General features: G+C 34.1%; 1 protein-coding gene across 1 annotated transcript in view; it reads left to right on the forward strand.

Annotated features, from left to right (window-relative positions):
- The window catches only part of LOC100373767 (protein-tyrosine sulfotransferase 1-like), an 85,966-nt gene that overhangs the window by 46,633 nt on the left and 20,121 nt on the right, over positions 1-19,212 (forward strand). The window contains exon 2 of the mRNA XM_085491129.1: positions 5,180-6,197. Coding sequence (XP_085347255.1) covers positions 5,332-6,197 — 866 coding nt within the window. The 5' untranslated portion in view covers positions 5,180-5,331. The remainder of the gene's footprint in view (positions 1-5,179; positions 6,198-19,212) is intronic.

A 19,212-nucleotide genomic window follows, 5' to 3' on the forward strand; every position in this document is an offset into this window, starting at 1 on the left:
CCAACTTTTATATTTTTTAAATGTCTTTATGAATAATTACCCAAATTTGTTAATGCTCGGTAACATCATCGGTGAACTTTACTATAAAGATTATTTTGTCTTCATCACTTAAATGAGTTCTACCATTATATTGTTCACTGCCATCACTTTGGTTGTTAACTCCCATATTGTTTACTGCCATCACTTCGGTTCTTAACTCCCATATTGTTCACTCCCATCACTTTGGTTCTCAACTCCCATCACTTTGGTTCTCAACTCCCATTTTGTTAACTGCCATCACTTTGGTTCTCAACTCCCATATTGTTCAATGCCATCACTTCGGTTCTCAACTCCCATATTGTTCACTGCCATCACTTTGGTTCTCAACTCCCATATTGTTTACTGCCATTACTTTGGTTCTTAACTCCCATATTGTTCAATGCCATCACTTTGGTTCTTAACTCCCATATTGTTCAATGCCATCACTTCGGTTCTTAACTCCGATATTGTTCACTGCCATCACTTCGTTTAACTCCCATATTGTTGACTGCCATCACTTCGGTTCTTAACTTCCATATTGTTCACTGCCATCACTTTGGTTCTCAACTCCCATATTGTTCACTGCCATCACTTTGGTTCTCAACTCCCATATTGTTCACTGCCATCACTTTGGTTCTTAACTCCCATATTGTTCACTACCATTACTTTGGTTCTCAACTCCCATATTGTTTACTGCCATCACTTTGGTTCTCAACTCCCATATTGTTCACTGCCATCACTTTGGTTCTTAACTCCGATATTGTTTACTGCTATCACTTTGGTTCTCAACTCCCATATTGTTCACTGCCATCACTTTGGTTCTCAACTCCCATATTGTTTACTGCCATCACTTTGGTTCTTAACTCCCATATTGTTCAATGCCATCACTTTGGTTCTTAACTCCGATATTGTTTACTGCCATCACTTTGGTTCTCAACTCCGATATTGTTTACTGCCATCACTTTGGTTCTCAACTCCCATATTGTTCACTGCCATCACTTTGGTTCTCAACTCCCATATTGTTCACTGCCATCACTTTGGTTCTTAACTCCCATATTGTTCACTGCCATCACTTTGGTTCTTAACTCCCATATTGTTCACTGCCATCACTTTGGTTCTCATCTCCTATTTTAACTCCCTCTTGATTTTGTCTGTCCAACCTAACCACCTAAATATTGATGCATTATTGAATGGTTTGAAGCAAAATTAAAATCATAGTTTTAAGCAGCTGAGTGTGTTGAAATGATAACATGGTTGTAAAATTAGGAGATCAATGAAGGTATTTGTGTACTATAAATGGCAAGAAACACACAGGTGGACTGATAGCATCTAAAAATGTTCATTTCTTGTCAGGTGGTTAAATTGCTGGAGGAAAATTCACTATTCTTGAGAATTTCTTTTTCAAATAATATGCAAGCTGTGATCAAAACAGTACAAAATTTGCGACTTTCAACCTTTTCATCACCAGACATTCTCGGCCAAATTTTTTTGCACTTTTTGCCTATATTCTTCAATATTTCTGGAAATGAGCCCTAATTTTGGTGCCAACAGACAAAATTTGAGTCAGTTTTCAGTTTTTTCACTCAATTTTGCTATCTTTTTCCTAATCTTCTGTAGAAAAATGCAGACTATAAACGGGACTATTTTGTTAGTTTGTGATGAAAAGAGGGAATAGGTGGTGAAAAGGGTTAGGCGCTGTGAATAAGATCTGTGATTTGACTACAGGTCTTTGCCAAAACGTGCAATAAGGCAAATGCATACTAACTGTATTTGTCTCACGGTCTATTTCAACCATATAACATGAATGAATTTCAAATATGTAATTATTTTTATCTTGCTTTCTGCCACTACTGATTATCACATCTCATCTCATCTCATACTAATAAACTGAATATATAACTTATTCGAAAACTGCTTTAATTTCGAGAGGGATATAAATTTTCTTGAATAGCGTTTGTCACAATTACGATATCTTACTGAAAATATAACCGACAAAATCATAGGATACGGTACAATGCGTAAAACAGATTCAACGAGGACAATCTGTGTAGGCGATAACGACATTTCTCATTTCAACTTTGTTACCTTGCTGTGAATTTTGTACCAATAAACTGAATATATAACTTATTCTAAAACTGCTTTAATTTCGAGAGGAATATAAATTTTCTTGAATAGCGTTTGTAACAATTACGATATCTTACTGAAACTATAACCGACAAAATCATAGGATACAGTACAATGCGTAAAACAGATTCAATGAGGACAATCTGTGCAGACGATAACGCCCTTTTTTCATTTCAACTTTGTTACCTTGCTGTGAATTTCGGTCATTTGGTGTGAATCCAAAGACGACTGAAAATTTATTATTTATTATAAAAAAGCTCTTGAGAAACTACTTCAATGTTGCAACAGTTATAGTCGTATCAGACGCTATTTTAGTTTTTGTTTACTCATTTGTTTGTTCCAAATCATTTGATTTTTATAAATATTTAATCGTATGAGATAATGTAGTAGTGACGTTATTTGAAAATTGGGAAAATTGAAATATTTCTCTGCAGTACAGGACGAAACGTCTGTGATTTTCACAAGATTTCGTCTTTCAGCACACCCCTAGCAAATTTCTTTCAATATTGCGCAGTATTTTATGAAATTTGTCCATATATAAATTAAAGCAGTTTAGATAAATCGATTTTATATTTTATCGTTTGGTCAACACGTCTTCTGTTGTAAATGGCCAAAATGAATCGGGGAAAAAATAGTGTCAGTAGACGATAGATTTAATGAATGTTACTGAATGAATGTTAATTTTCGCTTAAGGAATGATTCAGTGAAAATAAAATCCAGCGAATATACATTTTTTCCTATATTTCACACTCAACGTGTCAAAAATCAGTGAAAATTAAATTCCATACAAATCACCCAAAAATTCTTTTCAGCGAAAATAAAGTATTTTACAGGATATGAATTTATTTTATATTTTGCACCAAGCACATCATGTAAATAAGATTTGGTCTTGACTCGTATAGTGATTGATTAATTGATTGTTTGATTGATCAAGGTAGAGAGAATGATTGAATGAGCAAATGAGTATGGTAAGTGAATGACAGGGATTTTAGTGTGTGCATGGGTTTTTGAGTGATTCAATGACTGAATGCTTAAGAATGAGTTGAGTTCAGTGAGTGCATAAATGGCCAGTTAGTTACGCCACTTGTTTGACTAAAGCGATATAATGAATGAGCTAGTGCGAGAGATGAATAAGTGGGAGTGATTCGAGTGCGTGGGTAGGTGGGTGAGTGCATGGGTAGGTGGGTGGGTAGGTGGGTGGGTGGGTACATGGGTACGTGGGTGGGTACGTACATGGGTAGGTGGGTGGGTACATGGGTTTTGCGTGGGTATAGGTGGGTGGGTGCATAGGTAGGTGGGTGGGTGGGTACATGGGTGGGTGGGTGCATGGGTAGGTGGGTGGGTACATGGGTTTTGCATGGGTATAGGTGGGTGGGTGCATGGGTAGGTGGGTGGGTACATGGGTTTTGCGTGGGTATAGGTGGGTGGGTACATGGGTTTTGCGTGGGTATAGGTGGGTGGGTGCATGGGTAGGTGAGTGGGTGATTAAGTGAGTTCCCTAAGGACTGTTTTCAGTTGAAAATTAGAATATGTTAGAGCACATTATGGCTGCACATGTTAAATACTACAATGTGTAACTTTTGTTTCGTAACTTAAGTTTTAAATATTAATGTTTAATTTATCATATTTGCCTTACCTGACTTCAGTTAATCATCTGCTTTCAGATAATTAACATTCACAGGTGGTGGCGTAACCTTAAAAGGGTTTGTTTCAGTGCCAAAATGAATAGATTATTAAGATTCAAGATTTACAAATCTAAACAGGATGATCAAATTGATACAAAAAGATTTGTTAATAATCTCTTTAATGACAGATCACAATTTGAGCAACTTCACATTAAGTTCTATAAGAGTGTATTAGGAGTGCACAGGCGTTCAAGTAATATTGCTTCTAGAGCTGAACTTGGAAGTTATCCTGTTATTACTGAAATATGTGCACAATTATTTAAATACAAGAAAAGAATTGAAAACAACACCAGCAATTGCAGTCACTTAGTACATTGTGCTTACATCTCAGAAACCAAAATCAAAGGTAATACATGGGCAACATTTGTAAATAAATTACAGGAGATAACTAAAACTGGTGATGCTGATGACAATACTCTGCTTAAGTCAAAATTAAAAGAAATCTATGTTGAAAAAGTTTGGCTACCAACAGTCCAGACAACCCAAAACAATAAATTACGTACATACACTCAGTTCAAACCTACATATAAATTTGAACCATATTTGAATCAAGTAAAAAATGCACAACATAGAACCAGCTTCACCAAATTTAGGATATCTGCACATACCCTACCAATTGAAATACTTAGATATCAAGGGATACCTCCAGAGGAAAGAAAGTGCCAACTTTTAACAATGGGGCTATTGGCAATGAAATCCATACACTTTTAGACTGTAACCATACTGGAATAACAAATGCTCGTACTGAATTTCTGAATGTAGTTAGCATTTATAATGAAAGTATCCTTAAACTATCAAAACAACAAATGTTTACAAAAATTTTAAGTTCGAGAGATGGGTTCATTGCCAATAGTGCTAGCAAATTTAATGACAGCATACTATTTTACTATAAGTAATTTTACTTAGACTTTAGTTATTTATGTATTTTCTTTGTCTCGTGTGTGTACTTGTGTTTTATTATATTTAATGTCTTTTGACCACAGATAATGTAACAAAATATATTATTTAGTGTCAAATAAAATATACTATACTTATTAAGATAAATAGTCTAAGAATATAGTTTGTGACCAAATGTATCAGATTTATGTTTCAGTGCATATTTAAAACTACATAAACATAATTGTAGATATGTTGTAGATATGTAACAAATACATGGCAGCTGATCGATTTCTAGATGAAGGAAATTCAAATCAAATTGTTCATTTTCTGTTTTCATCACAGTCAGTTATGACCAGATGTCATTTCGTTTGAACAATTTTGTAAAATGTAGTCTGGTTAATAATGAATGGTTTGTCATGTGTTGTCATGGTAACTTACTTTTATTTATTAAATTATTTTCTTTTTTCTTGCAGAGCTGTGAATTTGCCAAGTTAATTCCTTTGGGCAGAGGTACTGTTTAGGATCTTGAGGCTGGAAAAAGTGGTTGCCACGACGACATTACCAAAGTTTTTTTTTTCGTGTTTTTATTTGTCTTGCTTTTAGTTTAGTATTTATTTTGTAACTGATGCTATTGCTGCGAATAATTAGTCAAATCATGCAAAGACGACATAGTAACCTACGTTTCGGACTAGTATTAGTCGGTATTATATTGTTGGTCTTTTATCTTCATAATGGCGGCTGGCCCTGTGGGAACGGCTACAAAGTACCAGAGTACACCGGTCGTATGGTACCCAAGGACGATAAGATCACTATAGAAAAAAACAACCAGGTATATACTTATGACCGAAACATGCCACTAGTGTTCATTGGTGGCGTGCCGCGTAGTGGCACAACACTGATGCGTGCAATGCTGGACGCACATGATGATGTGAGATGCGGTGAAGAGACTCGACTAGTCCCGAGATTACTAGGCATGCGACAATCATGGAAACGTTCGCCTAAAGAATGGAATCGGCTTGTAGAGGCCGGACTCACTGATAGCGTAATAAACGATGCCTTATCAGCATTTATCTTGGAAGTAATTGCCAAGCACGGAGAACCGGCCCCACGGCTCTGCAACAAGGACCCATTCACTCTCAAGTCAATGACTTACTTACGAGACCTATTCCCGAGTGCAAAGTACATTCTTATGGTTCGTGATGGGCGGGCCACGACACACTCCATCATTTCTCGGAAAGTGACGATATCTGGATTTGACATCACTAGTTATAAGGACTGTCTTCAAAAATGGAATATGGCGATAGAGAATATGTATAGTCAGTGTATGCAGGTGGGATCTAAGTACTGTCTCCCTGTGTTTTATGAACAACTAGTTTTACACCCAGAGCCACAGCTCCGGAATATCTTGAAATTCCTGGACCTTCCTTGGGATGAGAACGTGATGCATCATGAGCAAGCTGTAGGAAAGCCTGGTGGAATATCCCTGTCAAAGTAAGTTTTATTGCCTTGTATCATTCAGTATTTCAAATTTATAATTCTAAAGTTTATTGCAGAATTTACTTGGTCCTGGTGTGCTAGAGAAATTATCCCCATGAGTGCGATAGAAGTACTGTACTGAAGTAATACTGTCCTTGATTTTGTAGAAATACTGGTCCAGTGTTGGTAGCAATACTGCCCCTGATTTGATGGCGTTACTTGATAGTGTTACTGTTCAAGATTTGGTAGTGATACTGTCCCTGATTTGATGGCGTTACTTGATAGCGTTAGTGTTCAAGATTTGGTAGTGATACTGTCCCTGATTTGATGGCGTTACTTGATAGCGTTAGTGTTCAAGATTTGGTAGTGATACTGTCTCTGATTTGATGGCGTTACTTGATAGCGTTAGTGTTCAAGATTTTGTAGTGATACTGTCCTTGATTTGGTCGTTTTGGTCGTGATACTCTGTAGCGACAGTGTTCCAGATTTGGTAACGATACTATTTCAGATTTGGTGGCGATACTGATCCAGATTTGGTAGCAATACTGTCCCTAATATGGCCTTGGTAATCATACTCCTTAGTCATTTTTTTCAAAATAATCTGAGATTCCGGCAATGGCCCTTCATTGTATGGTAGTAAGTATTTGAATTAGTAGTGAAATGGTAGCGCAAGTAGCACAACAATAGAACCTGAAGACTGTAGAATGGGATACGTAGAAAGTCATTAATTGCCATGTATAGCACATACAGTCATTACAGAGTATGACTCATACTATCATCTGCCTTTCTAGTGCCCGATACCTATGCATGCTCAAAGCTTTTCTCAAAAGGCCATGTTTTCCATTTATTTCAAATCTTGTTTAGATTCACGTATTTGCTGATGACAGTACCTTCTTCGAGCTACGCCATATCGGGATGAAAGTCGTCCTTAGTGGATTATTTAAATCATTGAGAATACACACCGGAATTTAAATATAACTGTAGTACCCGGCAGCTAGTAGTTTTAACTTAAAATTAAAAAAAATACTGTTCCATCATTACTTTGCTTCAATCCTAATGTTTTTTTTCAGTGTGTTCCTTTCTCCCCACGTTCACTATCGGCTGATCTAATCAGCCAGTGGGTGAATCAACTTCCTGCGTATTCACTAATAGATGTATAGTTACTAGAAATAAAATCATGTTGACTCTAGCCTAAATGTCAGAGTTGTATACGTGTTTAAGCCAATTGATTGCCACAGTCAACTTTTGCCACCTTTTACAAATTAGAGTTACATACCGGTAATTTTGTCCTGTTTTTTTTTCAAAATTGTTTTTCAAGGTAGGTGATGAGGAATTATGTAAATTCACTGGGAAATTGCATATTGTATTTGGTGTTACAGATGATGATGCACAGTGAAATAACAGTTGATTTTTCAAGCATCGTTGTCTAACTTTGTTGTAGTTCATCTACTCTTCTTTTCTGTTATTATTACAATGTTGTAAATCAGCGTAAATCAGAACCAACACTATTCATTACCATCTTGTTTTCAAAATATTTCAAAGCAGTTACAGTTTTAAATAAATTCTCTGTTTTGCATCCTTTTAAAATATCAAATAGAGGGCTGATAAAATACTATCAACATTACAAACCCATTCCCTTTATTTTTATAAATATTTAGAAATTTCAATGGCAGTTGAATCCAACAACCCAATCATTGAGTGCTGTTTGTGATGACATCATTTGGAAATGTTCCAATGTTATTCTATTGGCCAATAGAAACTTTTTGATTCTGTTTGAAACATTTTAATGTAAAAATGAAGGACCGGTAGTATACAAGCACACATTTGAACACATGAACTTCTATTGATTACACAGTGTAATAAATTAAATCTAACATTTAACATGTGAGTACTGTAAAATACTTTATTTTAGGGTGTTTTGTATGGAATTTATTTTCACTGATTTCTGACCAACATATAAATTTTTGTTTCGCTTACTGTAAAATACTTTATTTTAGCTGGAAATAATTTTCGCTGAAAAGATATTTTTGGTGTTTTGTATGGAATTTATTTTCACTGATTTTTGACCAGTTGAATGGAAAAAAGGTATATTCGCTGGATTTTATTTTCACCGAATCATTCCTTCAACGAAAAATAGCGAAAATGAATTCCAAGCGAAAATAAAGTATTCCACAGTATGTTAAATCTAAGTACATTTTTGTATTAGAGAATCTGGTCTAGCAACAAATGTAGAACAAAAGAGAACTGAATTTACAAAGATAGGATAATGTGTTTATATAAGAAAAAGCCAATAATTTTAAAACATTTGTCCTTATAAAGAAATGAAAGTACCGGTATCACTGTTTATGTAGCAAGGCTGAAGTGGTTCCAAAAAACACTCACAACAATTTTGAATTGATAAAATCATATACATATAAGTACATGTATTAATGTAAAATCTGTATTAGTATCAGCAGCTTAAATTAAAATGGTACAATGCTTCTAAAAGAGCATCTATGTATATTAAAATTATGACATTTTAGTTCTTGATTATTAAAAAAAAAATCGAGTTAGGTGCATCTTCGAATACAAATAATAATATAAGGTTATTACGAGAATACCTCAAAGTATGCACGAAGACAGTACAGCTTAAGTATCAACCGACACGCAGCGGAGGTCGATGCACAGCATACTGAGTACCCTTCAGTCATGATCCTAATGTATTTTTTGGGTATTGCTATTTTTTGGGTTTTGTTATTTTTTGGGTATTTTATACCTGCGTTTTAAAATGGTTGCTATGTGAGCACTCTCACTGTGCAGTATCTGGATCCATTCAGTAGCAATCGTTCAAGTAAACGCTGCGCCATAAATATTTTTTAATTAAATACTATGATTGTGACAGTGCACCTTGAGCCCCTACGGGCTAGTAGAATGTAATATCATGCATTTGTATATTGTCTGTATTCTCCATGGTTACGACATGCTGCTTGTCAAACCACTGAAGAAATACCGACAAGGGAATCACGCTTGCAGTCAACTTTAATATAAGTCTGTATCAGTAATTTTCTACTAATTAAAAAAATCCCTTCAGATGTCCTATGACCTCTATCAAGAACATGGTAATCATGCTTTTGTTAATTTGTTTTTCTATCACTAAGAAGCTGACATTAAAAATCTGGAAAATTTACAGAAAACTAAATATTTATTTAAAACCACTTGTATGATAGAGGAAAGCTATTTAAACTAAAGAATTTGTTTACAGGAGGAATTCAAATTGAACGCAAAACTAGGGGAAATAAAAAAAATATCCTTCTCTTCCTTCAGAGTTTTTAATGATCAACCCCCACAAGCCATAGACTGGCAAAATCTTTAGTGTTTACATTGATAAAGATTCAACTACTGTTTTCTCTCTTATTATTGCCTGCTCATTTTATCCATTTTACAGAAAAATATGCATTTTTTTCTTGTAACCTGTACCTAAAAAAAATGGAAGTTAGTTTCTTAAATCGAAAATTAGCATTTTGATATTATTATTATGTTCATTAAGTCTTAAATTCGTGAAGAAATTGTAGAAACATGCTAAACATTTTGGCGGGGAAAAAATTATGGCAAAAAAAATAATGACGCATGTTAAAAATATGCACAAGGTGATTGGGTAAGGCTACATTAGTTTCGCTATGTTTGTTAACTTGCAGAACCATCCCATTGTTTAGATCCATCAGTGGAAATACGATCTTTTTTCGGGTCGTGGCTTTGTGTGCGATTTCATTTCCTTTCAATGAACAGCGGCTTTTATCCATTCTACGCCATTAATCTCAATTATCATTGTATCTTTGAAAGATGACTTGCTGCGTTGTTTAGTAATAACCAGCGGGATTCGCGGCATAAATGCCAGTGTGTCATTGAATTCCAACCAAACAGGATTTTCCATCCATTTGCAGGAGTTATGATCCATTAGCAAGCAACTCAACTCTCTCTCACTCACCAGGGGTGTTTGTGAATCCCTACCTAGTGAATAAACTATAAATACATGTAAGAAGATGTACATTATTACCATTAGTAGTTACTTAAATTTGAGTTAATCTCATGAAATTGTCTGTCATCAAAATAAAAAAAAATAACAGCTATTTCCTGTGCAATAAACCATTTTCTTTTCACCCCCCGAGATCATATGCATGAACGTAAAAACAGGACAAACGAAGGTCATACCATTGTAGTATCTCTGCATGTATTTCTGTGTACGTGTTAGATCGAACTGGGAAGGCGGGATCGATATTTAACATCCACAATGGTAATTATTTTTGTGTGTAATTTACCATGTGACAAAATAGATTCATCTGTTGTATGTATAGCAATAGCAATTGACTGGTGTAATACAGAAAAAATTCATATCTGTCGCTGAATCTGTCTAGTGATTACTCAGAAAGTCTGAAAAATAACTTGATTTGTACAGTCTGTACATTATAAAAGGTCCCTACCTAGTGAGTCACAGTTTAATATCAGTGTCATTTAACATTCCTTTATAGATCAGTCTACATGTGTGCAGTTTGATAGAAAAATGGCCATATCGTAATCCCATGCATAGATACTGTTTCAGCGAACTTTTTTTTTAATGCACTTTATGCACGGTTAAAAGCAAGCATATACAATAAGTAAAAACAGCAGTTAACGCACTAGAAATGACACAAGAGACTGATATGCGAGAAAAAGTAGGGGGATCGAGAGCCTCAGCGTACAAGCGTCTTAGCCGTCTATTCCATGATATTGGTCGCCTTTGACCAATATCATGGCAAGGACGACGTGGTACTTGAGTGAGGGCGCCACCTAAGGGTACTCTGTGTGTAGGCGTCATTGAGGCCTATGTCCCGCAGCGAGTTGTAACTTTCAACTCATCTCGGGGCAAGTGCGACGTGTTGCCCAAACAGAGTATGGATTCCCTGTGTGACAATCCCCCCCCCCCTAGCTGTATTTATTGATAAATAACCAAAACATGAAATAAGGACAGAGGAAAAAACAAAATACAAAATAATGAAGCAGACTGTAATGATGAGAGGGTGGGAGGTAACTTGAACGATGCTCACTGTATGAAAGCAGGAACTGAATGATGCGATGAGAGTAGCCAAGACTAAGGGACGCCGTGGATGCACTAACGTGATTGGCTAAGATGGCAACATGTAAACACATGATGGTTCATGGGATACTAACTAAAATAGCACAAACTGGGGAATGATCTATAAAGTAAATACGAGTTACATAATCAAGGGTGGAAGTTAGCTAGCTGACTGATAAAGGTCAGTGGAGTGGGAGACAAAGAGTGCACATTTCAGTGCGTTAACATACAATTACAAATGTTTTGTAATAGTCACATGATAGTCTTGTGGTCATATGCAGTATCAAAACAGTTGATACTTGCCACAAACATTTTTTAATACAAAAAAAAGTTAGTGACAAGACACCTCAAATGTCTGAGGCAGAAAAAAAAAAGTTGAATGCAGTGTTTCAAATGACAACATACAAATGTACTGGCAACTATTTAGTGAAACCTATCTACAACTGTACTCTGCAAGGAAGGAGGTGTTCAGTTTATAGCGATTTGATTTGTTTAGTATTTTCCCTCGCTCTAGAAAATAAAATACTGTAAAATACAGTTTACAGAGGTGTTCAGTTTATAGAGATTTGATTTGTTTAGTATTTTCCCTAGCTCTAGAAAATCCCATACAAAAAATCCTTTTCAGGGAAAATAAATTCCAGTAAAAATAAAGTATTTTACAGTATGATTTTTATGTTGCATGTCTGAAGTTAACGAGCCCTCATTCATTATCCAATAAAATCTGCTTTGCTGTCACTTGAAGTTACAGGTGCCATGAAATTAAATTAAATTATTTTATCAATGCTGTGTGGAGATTGAAATGACTCGAATTTTTATCTTCATATATTGAAACATTCTGTATGTTTGTTTGACGGTGATAGTTCTTCCACCAGTAGAGTTTAGTTTGTTTCTTATTTCCTAGCATGTATTATCCACTTCAGCTACCATTTACTTTCACAAATTTAATATGTCGCTAATTCACCCAAAAATATAATTATATTATATTGATGTGACCTCTAAAGGTCACACATCCTGGTACTTTTGGCGTTATTGTCTTTCTAAGAATAACAACTGTTTATGGAACAAAATTCATAAAAATGATGCATTGAGAAAGTGTTCTATGGTACCATTTACCCCTTTTGTATAGTGTTGTAATATGAAAAGTTAACGTACTGACAGTTTATTTGATTATTTGTATGTTTGTTTCAGATTCGTTTGCTAACGCTATATATTCTGTCTTGCGCTGATTTTCATTGTGGATTGATTCACAAAGGTTGGTCTCGAGCAACAAGAAAGCTTGCAAATATTCCCCACAATTTGCAATCATCTCAGAGTCCTACTTTAACCTTTTCACCACCAGTTCCCTCTTTTCTTCACAAAATAGTCCTGTTTATAGCCTGCCCTTTCCTTCAGAAAATTGGGACAAAAATAGCCTAATTTTTTGAGTAAAAATTGACTAAAATTTTGTCTGTTGGATCCAAAATTTGGGTTCATTTCCAGAAATATTGAAGAATATAAGAAAAAAGTACAGACAAATTTGGGTGAGAAAGTCTGGAGGTGAAAAGGTTAAAGAGAATTTATGATACGAATATTCTTATTAAAAAAAAGGGAGGCCAATATGGAGAAAATACAGTCAATCCAGTAACCACTAGGACATATAGTATCCTAAACTGTCAACTTCACTTTAGCTAAAACATAAATTAACTAGAAGTGGAGTGGAAATAAATTGAATATTTAAGTAACTCACATGCTGACTACATGAACATTGAAAATATGATCTCAAAAATCATACACAACTCACTGAGGGATGATTACTTACAATAAAATGTAGTTTTTTATTGCACGTCAAAAGTTAAAGAACCCCATTCCCAAGAATAAAATCAATAATAATATGGGAATAAATTATTTCAAAGGCTATGCATATTATGCACAATTTTATGATAATGCTTATGTTAAAATTTGAATGATGTACAACATGATTGATGTATATTAATGTGTCAACCATAATGTCTGTGTCTTAATTAAGGAGGGCAGGTATCACATTATTTCTGAACTTTAGTTTTGTGATTATCGTATCATGTTATAAATGTATTTGCTTGTCTTTGGGAATCATTTTGAATTAATTGAATTGAAAAATGATGAGAAATCTTTTTTGTATCACCTATATTTTTTTACCTTGTGATTTTAACATTCTTTGACTATATCGCCTTGAAGCATATACTGTTACCGATATATGTGAAAAATATAAGTGCTGTTTCACCCATACCTGGTATGCAATAAAATTTGTTTAAAATGTTGATCACAAGCTGTAGACAATGATAAATTCTGCCTATTAATTTAGTCAAAAACAACAAACCATACAAAGATACATTATAATGTGCCAAACATGACGTTGACATGTTGCTAGGAAAAATGATGGCATTAACCTTTTCACCACCAGTTCTGACTTTTCGTCAAATATTCACAAATTAGTCCCGTTTGTAGTCTGCACTTTCCTTCGGAAGATTGGGACAAAAATAGCTAATTGTTTTTTTACTATAAACTGAAAATTGTCTCAAATTGTTGGATCCAGAATTAGGGCTCATTTACAGAAATATTAAAGAAATTTAAAAAAAAAAAATCAGAAAAATTTGAGTCCGAGAGTGAACTACTGTACTTATTTTTGTTGTTGACAAATTGGGTTGAGGGGGTTTATATCAACTCACATGAAACAATAATTGCCATGACGTCTGAAAAAACCTGTAATACAATGAAAACAAATGTAATATTTTTTAGATTGGTAGTGTATGTGTTTTAATACATAAATGACAGTTGTGTGTTAAAATATTAAAGTGCAATACCGAAAAAATTTTAATTTTTTTTAATTTTTTTTTAAAAATGTTTTTGTGCCAGGTGACAGTTCCGGACATTGATTGTCACTGTTGTCACTCCTGAATTTTTATTTTTAAGTGCAAGTGCTAGTGCTGACACATAGTGCATTTTGCCACAGAAGTCATTTCCTGTTTGGGACTACATGACAGGGCTGTGTGGCCATCTCCCTATCAAATGGCAATTTTAATGCGCTATCCTGGCGTCAACCAGGCTCAGTCGAACACAAGCACCTGCGGACCTTAACCAAGGTTCCCCCAAAGTCGCATTCGTATATGAATGAATCTCGGCCAGTAGAATTGGCCTTCCCATTGAGTCTGTGGCACACTCACTCAGGGTAGGGGTCGACCCTTTGATGTTCAGCCTAAGGTTGGATTTGAACTTTGGTCTACCGATCATGAGTCTGATGCGACAACCACTATGCTACCAGTGATCGAACAAATAATAATAGCAATTTTTCGTTTATGCACGCTTCTATTGGAGATGCGTTTCTAATAGAGCAATTACGGTATTTATCATTATACCCAAGCAATATAATCAAATAAAATTACCAAAATCTGGGCAATACAAGCTGCTGAATTGTCACATGAAATTAAATTACCAATCTTCCAATTTAAAATTGAAAGTGTCCCATTCTCGCATGCATTGACATTTTTGTCTATTACGGATATTGCTACCTTGTGGCGGTGCCAGAGCTCTTTATATCGATAATTGTGTTTCATTAATTTTAATATGTCCCTATTTGGCAGTTGTTTGATAACTGCAGGGTTTAATCACGTTAACATGTAAATTAGTCATTTACAACACATTACCGATAAATGAAATTACATCGTATACACGTCTTGGATGCCTTTAAAAGTCTTTCAAATATCAACCTGTACTGTTATGTCATATTACGAAGAGACGATCAAATCATTCATAACTAAAAATGCTTTTTTTTTCACCCAAATTTTCTGTAGTCAGAGGGGCGAAGTGCTGTTCCCGTCCTAGATGCACGTATTAAAATAAAAATCACTACTCGATTGTCGCACCAAGCTGCACAGCTTTCAGCCAAATAGATTTTATGTAAATGAAATTAAATTATGTTGGTTGACCTGCATAATAAATACCGGTAAAAGTGATTTGTGGTTCATGATAGACTTGTATATGCAAGTGAGAAACCTACATTCAGAAGCAGATCAGTCTTTCACCTCGATTAAAAATTAAAACGTACAGTGGATAAAATCATTCTATTTCTTAAGGATTTTATAAAAATCTGTTTTTCACTTTTTTTCCCTCAGTCTGCTGTAAATATGCTAAATATTCAAAGCTTGATCAAATTTCAAGACCATAATTTCTAATACTGTAAAATACTTCATTTCCGCTTGGAACTAATTTTCGCTATTTTTGCTGAAGGAATGATTCACTGAAAATAAAATCCAGCGAATATACTTTTTTTCCTATATTTTACATTCAACTCATCAAAAATCAGTAAAAATTAATTCCAGCTAAAATAAAAAAAGTATTTTTCAGTAATAAATATCTCATTAAAAAAATGTCATTCTGTTAATGAAGCTCGGGTTACTGTGTGACTTGTTTGTAGTCCCGATCATTTCATTCTGAGTTGGGTACCGACATGACATTAAAACGTTTACATCCCTGTATTGTACATTTCTCATTTCCGTTATTGACTATACATGTATGTGTGCTATATATAAATATATCACCAATTCAGTCGTTTAAAGACAACGCTGTAATAATTGACTATTACCGATCGCGACTTTTGGTCATAACGAAATGGTCATTCTCAAATATTGTTAAGCTATCAAGTCTCAATTACAGTGATGTTACTGTCTCTATCTCATTTGATCGCTGTCTCACATTTCATGTATGTCCATATAGAATTGTAATTTCCGGATAAAAATTATTACCGTCAGCTTGAAATTACTCGTATGATCTTTGCAACAAAACACGAAGATTGAAATGAAAGTATTACATGTAGGAAAAATTATCTAATTTATTACCTAGACGTGCGGTATCCCACAAAGTGCGCAAGATATATTAGTAATTGATTTGTTATCTTCTTTCAATCAATTCTTAATCTTGAACTATCATTCTAAAATAGGGACCGTTATTTAATTTTGAGGGTAGAGCCCAAATTATGGAACTAAGAACAAAGTCTAGTGAAGTCTGAAAATAGTTCAAAATAAGGTCTTCAGTTTATAGAAGTTTTCTACATTAACGAATCTGGAGAACAGATTTGTTTATTATAGGGGTGTTTCATTTATAGAGAAGGTCAGATTAAAACTTCACTTAGCAAATTAATATTATGCATAGCATTGATGTCAGGTATGTGAGATAAATAATATAATTATACATCTGTCACAGTAACGCCATAAGTCATAGCGTGCTGTAATTTTGCGGTATTGCACTAGGTCATTTTCATCCTACCATATTTGGAAATGAGAGTTCCAAATATGGAACGATTACGTGCATAAATTAATAAAAACAAACATGGTGGCCCCCAGGATTTGACCAGACCCCACACAAAGAAGTTCACGAAATCTGTTCTAAACTTTTGGCATTTTGGATTTTGGCATTCCCATGATGTATCATTGGGAGAAAAAGATGTATTATAATAATAGGGTTACTATGACGATACAACAAAGTATGCACTCAGACAGTATGCCTTTGCATAAACCTCTACTGCGTGTCGGTCGATACTCCTGCTGTACTGTCTTTGTGCATGCTTTTCGGTATCCTCGTAATAACCTCATAACATTAAACTTGCCTATTTGGCCAACAAAAAGTTGTTTAATTTTCTTGTCACCACTGATTCAAGATGTTATATTCATTTTGTTGTAGCTATTAGTTTTAGTATTGTTTTACTTCAATGGAAACTGCTTACATTGGGTGGGGGTAGAATTGAGGAATTCTATTAATTATGGTTTCGCAGATTCTACCATTTCATCAAATTCATTAAAATGATGTGTGACCACTTCAAAATGTTCTGCAGTATCATTTACAGTTCTTGACTTTTCACCTCGCCCACTCAGACAGCAAACCGAAAGAGACCTTACAACTGATGTCTGAACATGAATTTATATATTAATAACATACATGTAACGAGGAACGCTTGATTTATTAATCGGGAGCAAGAGGTAGTACGCTGTTTGCCCCTTGAGATTTGCGATAATTGTTGTAGCCGGTGTAAAAATGAGAATATTAATGTTTATGGTTTGGGTGTTATAATAAAAAGAGAATTCCCTAAAGATATTCAGATTTTGTGATATTTCAGTTCAATAATTGTAATCATACATCATTCTGGCTGTCATTTATTACTTTTTGTGCTCATGAATATTTATGACTCATTTTGTGAGATTGCTCTAGACACGAATATTTGCCTTTTGAATAAATAAAAAGCGAGGGAATTTAATAGCCAGGATATAATTATTGATGTTAAGATACTTTATTTCGAAATTGATATTTACGTGTCTAGTCAAGTAAATGTTTGATGTACACCCAGTCAATATAAAAGTGCACATATACATGTATAATATATAGAAAATGGTAATACATTGTAGTGCTTGGTATTTATTCACTATAATCAGGAAATGTCTGTTTATATTGAATAATTACAAACGACTACAATTACGGACTACCATTTTCTATATATTATATTTACCGTTCCTAAGCAGCTTTCACCAATTTTAAATTTTTTTTCTTTATAATATAAATTATAGCTATAATTACTAAAATAATGATGAAAATAATAATAATGATACTTATGTTGGCCAGTCGTAAGAAAAAAAATTAATCACTGTCTGTATGTAGGTACCATATTTGCTCTTAGTAGCTTTAATATGTAAATTACAGTCGTGTTTCTATGACTAAAATATGTAATATTTGAATGATCCAGTATGCAATTAATGCAATGAATGGTTTACAGTGTATAAATATGGTAAATACTTTTATCATTCAAACAAATTTCGTGGTCATATGCTACTAACCAAGATTCAATGATTTTTATGATGTAAATGGCCTGAAGTCGGCCATATTGGATTTGATCACACACATACTTGAAACTATTGTATTGTATTGTATCCATATTTATCCAGGCATTCCATTGATCACATGATATGATCAGTTAGTATGTCACGTTGGGGTCAGATTTCTCTGAGCTCATTAATATTCATGAGTATAATTCATGAATATTGATGAGTTGGTACTGTTGAAATTCAGTGAAATTCTTGATATACCAGTTACATGTATATAGAGTATTGTAAGATTGGTAAATGTAAGGTACATAATCTTTTAGTGAATATGTCACATTAGGGGCAGATTTTTATTCTTGATCTCATTAATATTCATGAGTATAATTCATGAATATTGATGAGTTGGTACTGTTGAAATTCAGTGAAATTGTTGATATACCAGTATATGTATATAGAGTATTGTAAGATTGGTAAATGTAAGGTACATAATCTTTTAGTGAATATGTCACATTAGGGGTCAGATTTTTATTCTTGATCTCATTAATATTCATGAGTATAATTCATGAATATTGATGAGTTGGTACTGTTGAAATTCAGTGAAATTTTTGATATACCAGTACATGTATATAGAGTATTGTAAGATTGGTAAATGTAAGGTACATAATCTTTTAGTGAATATGTCACATTAGGGGCAGATTTTTATTCTTGATCTCATTAATTCATGAGTATAATTCATGAATATTGATGAGTTGGTACTGTTGAAATTCAGTGAAATTTTTGATATACCAGTACATGTATATAGAGTATTGTAAGATTGGTAAATGTAAGGTACATAATCTTTTGGTGAATATGTCACATTAGGGGTCAGATTTCTATTCTTGATCTCATTAATATTCATGAGTATAATTCAGTGAAATTTTTGATATACCAGTACATGTATATAGAGTATTGTAAGATTGGTAAATGTAAGGTACATAATCTTTTGGTGAATATGTCACATTAGGGGCAGATTTCTATTCTTGATCTCATTAATATTCATGAGTATAATTCATGAATATTGATGAGTTGGTACTGTTGAAATTCAGTGAAATTGTTGATATACCAGTACATGTATATAGAG

This window comes from Saccoglossus kowalevskii, chromosome 16 (genome assembly GCF_978046115.1).
Source record: "Saccoglossus kowalevskii chromosome 16, keSacKowa6.1, whole genome shotgun sequence".
NCBI lineage: Eukaryota > Metazoa > Hemichordata > Enteropneusta > Harrimaniidae > Saccoglossus > Saccoglossus kowalevskii.